Here is a 5,485-nt window from a genome sequence, read left to right as displayed (position 1 = left end):
AAAGGTAAGTATAATTAGCTTAACTTTAAGCAAAAGTTTTAACATTTTTATCCTTCAACTTTGCTTTTATCTTTATTACTTTTAACTTTGAACCATAATCTTTGACTTTTTATCCCTTTAAATTGAGCTTATTTAACAATTCAATTAACTCAAGCTTTTTAATTATCAAACAGTAAGAAAATACCCAGATGCAGTCAATGCTCAAGGTTGGAGTAAATTTGCTGTGGTTCAAACTAAAAACAATTTAAGACAGGTAAGTAAACCAACATGTCAAGGTGAGTTTTAACAAATAAGCATTTCAGCATATTGCAAAGTGGGTATATTCACCGACCATTGGTGTGTTGGAAGTCTTTTAAAGATGGATCTTGTAGATTTTTGCGTCTTGCCGCTCTGCTTGCTTGCATGAAATGAGACAGCACCACCATTCCTTAACAGCTGCCTTGAATCAGCCAATTGGTGGCCATCTTGACCTTGGTGTTCTGGGAAATGTAGTTCTTTCTGGTACTTCACCAAGGAGTAAGATTAAGGAGGAGACAGCTCCTTACTTCCAGGGCAGGGACACTTCATTCACACTGAGTTTCAACTCCACACCTCCCACTTGGCCCTCATGGTTTTCAAAACCCAATGGGGTCACACAGGTCCTTCTTTCCTTTGTTCTTCAATGGGAATTAGAATGATGAGGCGTCTGACATCCCTATGCAGGATTGTTGCTGGGATTTGATGTCTGAGCCTCTTGGTTTTCGTGGTCGGTTTTTCTTTGTCGCTTGTCTTCTTGATGGGGACAGGATAGCTGGGAAAGGTCCTCACAAGCACGTCTCTTACGATGCCTTTGCTGTCCGTATTGGCTCTGACTACTCTGGCCAGCTTGTACTGTCCTCTCAGGGCATTTTGGTCAGCCAACCAGACCACATCTCCGACAGAAACATTTCGCTCTTTGGTGTGCCATTTGTTTCTTATGAAGAGGTTGGGTCCAGCTAGTTGGCTCCATTTCTTCCAGAATTTGGTGACTTCAGCTTGAATTACTTGCAGTCTTTTATAAGGATAGCGATCAAACTGGAAGTCTCCAGGATCTCCCTTAGGGTTGGCACGCCCTAGGAGCAGAGAGTTCGGGGTGATGTATTCCACACAGTCTTCCCTGCTTTGAGTTCTTGCATCGATTGGTCGCTCATTTGCAAGGTTGGCAGCCATGTAGAGGAAGGTTTGAAATTCACCCCAGGTGAAGACACCATCTCCGCCGACATTGGTCAGGGCCCGTTTGACCACTCTGACAGCCGCTTCTGCAGCACCATTTCTGTGGGGAGAATCCGCAGGGTGGATCTTCCAGGACCATTCTGTTCCATGGTTGGCAGCCATGTCTTCGACTTGAGACTTGTCCAGTCGGTCAAGGAATGTGTACAGCTGTTCCAGAGCAGGTTTGGCGCCCACAAAATTTGTGCCGGGGTCTGACCAGAGCTTCCTGGGATGTCCTCTGAGTGACGTGAACCTCTGATAGGCGAGGAGGAAGCCTTGGGATGACTGGTCACTCACTAGTTCAGTGTGTATGGCACGGGAGGCCATGCAACTGAAGACGATTCCCCACACTTTCAGTCTGGTTCTTTTCTTGACTTCATCCTTCACTTCATAAGGGCCGAATAGGTCCATGGTTGTGAATTCAAAAGGAGCAGCTGGGGTGGTTCGCTCTGGAGGTAAGTCTGCCATGATTTGTTGACACTTCTTTGCTCTGTTCTTTCTGCAAACTATGCAGCTGTCAACTACTTTCTTGGCAATTCTCCGGCCCTTTATTATCCACGCTGTCTTCCTCATCCGTAGAAGGGTTCCTGCTACCCCCTCGTGGTTAGCGTCATGGGATTCTTGTGCCAGCAATGTTGACACCCATGCTTCAAATGGCAAGACTGGCACGGCTGTCTCATCTTCGTTAAATATCTGGATCCTCCCTGCACAAACGAGGAGTCCAGTTTTCACATCTTTGAATACTGCCAATCTGCTCAGAGTAGTGACTGGGAATGTTACACCTTCTTGAGCTGCGAGGAAGACGTCTTCACGTGCACCTTCTAGTTCAGTGCCAGCCAATCCAGCCTGCTTGGGTGTTGCCTCCCACTTTGGTTGTCCTGGGTTCGACCTCCTCTTCAGCCACTGCTCGGCAGCTCGTCGTGTCCAGGCAACAACTCTGATCAGTTTTGTCAGGCTACTGAACCTTTTTACAACCACAAGATGTTTCACCCAGCTAGTGGGTTTTCTTCTTGGCATAATAGGTTTCGATTCTTCACAGGGACTTTCCTTTTCCGGAGTGGCCAGTGGGTCTTCTTTTTGCCGACTCATCTTAGCTTGAGCTCTGGTCAGTGCAGCAGAGAATGCCTTTCTTTGAAGCTTGTTTACACTCTCCCTGGCCTGGGCTGCAACTTCTCCAGCTGACTGAATAGGCCACTCCTCCACTGGCCACTTCAGGAACTCTGGTCCGTTTTGCCATGTGGATTCCTCATTTAAGTCTTTGGGATTGCCTCCTCTTGTTATTAAGTCAGCAATGTTCAGATCTCCTCTGGTCCACCACCAGTCTTGCACTGGCCCGGACATCTGGATTTCGCCCACTCTGTTGGCGAAGAAGGTTTGGTATCCGTATGATTCTCGTTGGATGGCCCCGAGGACTGTTTGACTGTCCAGTAGGTGGAACCATTTCTCAATCTTCATACGGGCATGTTTCTCCACGTACTTCCGAATTCTGGCAGCAAAGACTGCGCCACAGATTTCTTCTTTTACAGCATCTCCCTTTTGGTCCAGGGGTGTCAGTTTGGCCTTTGCTTCCACGAATCGAACTTCAGTTCCGTGACTTGTCTCCCATCTGACGTACATCACAGCACCATAGGTTTTGTCACTTCCGTCAGAAAATGTGATGCCGTAGGGTTTCCCTTTCCAGTCGGGCGGTGTGAGGCTCCTGTGGAATTTCACCTGTCCAAGCTGGGCATATTCCTCGAAGAGCTGTATGGCTTCTTCCCTGAGTCTTTCTGAAAGAGGTTGATCCCAGGTTTCTTGGGCCAGCTTGCCACCCCCTCCTTCTTGGAATGCTTTACGGACGAGAATTGCTCCCTTCTGCTTGACCGGTGCAACTAGGCCGATTGGGTCGTACAGTGCAGCAACTTGGCTTAGGAGAGCTCTCCTCGTCAGTGGGTTAGGCGTTTCAGCTCTCACCTCCTCTTCAAGAAGATCTTTGCCAACTCTCATCTTTTTCTTCCTATTGGAAAAGTTAACCGCCGTCAGCATGTACAGTTTGTCTTTGTCCACCTGGTAGCCGATGCCCAGGGCTTTGTTCTCTCCTTCTCTTATTTGGTTTGGAAGAATCAAGGTGTTTCCTTGCTCTGGCTTTAGGACATCCGCTTCAGTTTCTTTCCTCCCACTTTGCCCTGACCTGACCCATGGTTTGAGGAAGAAGCCTCCAGCCTTTAGGACCTCTTCAACTCCAGCTGTGATTTGGTCAAGTCTGTTCAGGTCATTGTGGGAGGTCAACAGGTCATCCACGTAGCTGTCTTCTTCAATGACTCTGCGTTCATCCTGCAGGTGAGTGAAGTTGGGCAGACTTGCTGTTTCCCTCATGGCCAATTGAGCAATGCAGCCAGCAGGTTTGTCGCCCATATTGACTCTGGTGACGGCATACTCACTGATTTCCTCTTCTGGGCTGTCTCTCCACAGGAACCTGTGCAGATGCATCTCTCGCTCTTCCAACCAGACAGAGTTATACATCTTTCTGATGTCGCCCAGAGCTGCGTTCACTCCTTCTCTGAATCGGAGCAGGACAGCTCTGATGGGGTTGAGAACATCTGGTCCTTTTAGGAGAAGATCATTCATGCTCACTCCGTTGTATTTTTGGCTGCTGTTCCAGACAATACGAACTGGTGTAGTCACTGAATGGGGATTTGGCGCCACCAAGTGGCTGACATACCAAACTGGTCCTTTCCACTTCTCCATGACTTCATTGGTGAGTTTTATGGCTGCGCCTCTTTGGACCATTTCATGGATCTGGGTGGAATATGCAACTTTCCAGTCTGGGTCTTTGCTCAGTTGCTTTTCCATTCTCAAGAAGCAAGCTTGGACTGCTCTTTTGTTGTTGGGGAGAGAGGCTGGATTTTCAGTCCAGGGATATTTGGCATCCCAGTGTGGAGTTGAGGAGTGAGAGTCCTCCATCTTGTAGGTGAGTCCTCCTTTAATGATCTCAAACTCCCTCTCCTCCGCCAGGGTCATGTTCTTTCCTCCTGGAGGACAGTTTCCACACCGGCAGCTTCCACATTTCGGCTCACATGCAGCTCCGATGCTGTCCCAGTGCCACCAATCAAGAAATTCACGGTTACTGGCTGATGTAGTTGCGTGGGCCACATCGTCCTGCTGTAGCCGGCCTGGCTCAGACGCTGGGACTGTGATCTCTTGGTATCGGACAGCAGCGGTTCTCATGGAGCGGGCAAAGTGGGTTCTTGACTCATATGCTGCCACCTCCACTTCTTCGAGCAAGTCAGGGTGTGCTCCACCGACTGTTTTGCCCAGGGGGCTCTCCCATAGGACAAGGTCACCGATGACTTTTAGTCTTTGGGGTGCGAGTCGTCCCTCGCGATGGCTTATGAGGAGCTCGACTTCCTCTGGTCTTTCTAACTCCTCAAGCTGGACATCTGGGAAGAAGCTTTTCAACTTTTCGGGTTCAGTTGCTTGATGGACCTTTGCAATTTGCTCCAGGCCATAGCAGACCAGTTGATGTGCTCGCTCAGTCCCCTTGGGAGTCTTGACTCGGACCTTCAGGAGGTACCTTTTCGTCCTGACTTTCATTGTCATGCCTCCAACTCCATGTACGACCAGCGCTATGTCTTCACTTCTCAGGCCAAGTCTTTCGGCAGCTTTGTGAGTGATGTAATTTGTGTCGGATGCCAGGTCTATAAGTGTGCCAATCTTCTGACCTGCGTTAGCTGTGACCATCATCAACATCATCATCACTGGTAACTCAGCCAGCCCAGTTTCCTTCAGCAGTTCAGACTGGCCCGCTGATTTGAGAGTCATTGAGGCTCGGTTTGAGAATGCCTTTCTGCCCTTCTCTACCAGTTCTGGGGCAAGTTGTGACAAGAAGGCCTCCTGTTCCTCAGTGAATTTACCTTTTCCTTCTTTTCCTCCTTTTGCACCTTTGCTTCCTTCTCTTCTGGCCTCTGCTGTTGGGCATAGGAAGTAGTGGTGGTCAGGTGTGCCGCTTGCCCTTTTGCAGTCTTGGTTTCCGCATAGGAAGGTGTCTCTGCAGTAGCCACCTGCGTCGTGATACCCAAGACACTTCCTGCACGCTCCCAGCTTCTTCAGGGCCATTTTCTTCTCATGTAGCTTCAAGCCTTTAAACTTCTTGCAAAAGTAGATCTTGTTGGTGTGCCCACCACCACCACAAATGCCACAGACCTCGTCACCATCTTTACTCGTAGCCCTGGTAGATGCAAACTTTCTTTCTGGCTTCTTCCTGTCTGCTTCTTCC

At 48.9% G+C, this 5,485-nt stretch overlaps 1 protein-coding gene across 1 annotated transcript; it reads right to left on the bottom strand.

The window, feature by feature from the left end:
• Positions 1-205: 205 nt before the first annotated feature.
• Positions 206-2,714, bottom strand: LOC133655161 (uncharacterized). Its single transcript, XM_062055098.1, has 2 exons — positions 2,013-2,714; positions 206-1,934 (listed from the first exon to the last, which is right to left on the bottom strand). Exons 1-2 carry the CDS (start codon positions 2,683-2,685, stop codon positions 631-633), a joined length of 1,977 nt encoding a protein of 658 aa, XP_061911082.1. The 5' UTR covers positions 2,686-2,714; the 3' UTR covers positions 206-630.
• Between the last annotated feature and the right edge of the window lie 2,771 nt (positions 2,715-5,485).

The sequence above is a fragment of the Entelurus aequoreus genome, linkage group LG08, assembly GCF_033978785.1.
Source record: "Entelurus aequoreus isolate RoL-2023_Sb linkage group LG08, RoL_Eaeq_v1.1, whole genome shotgun sequence".
In the NCBI taxonomy this organism is placed as follows: domain Eukaryota; kingdom Metazoa; phylum Chordata; class Actinopteri; order Syngnathiformes; family Syngnathidae; genus Entelurus; species Entelurus aequoreus.
Note: the sequence above shows the minus strand (reverse complement) of the source record. Positions and strands in the feature narration are given on the sequence as shown.

Coding starts and splice junctions, on each gene's coding strand:
- LOC133655161 (XM_062055098.1), bottom strand. CDS start 2,685: ATGAAGATTGAGAAATGGTTCCACCTACTGGACAGTCAAACAGTCCTC. Junction 1,935..2,012: donor CTTCCTCGCAGCTCAAGAAG/GTGTAACATTCC, acceptor TCGTTTGTGCAG/GGAGGATCCAGATATTTAAC.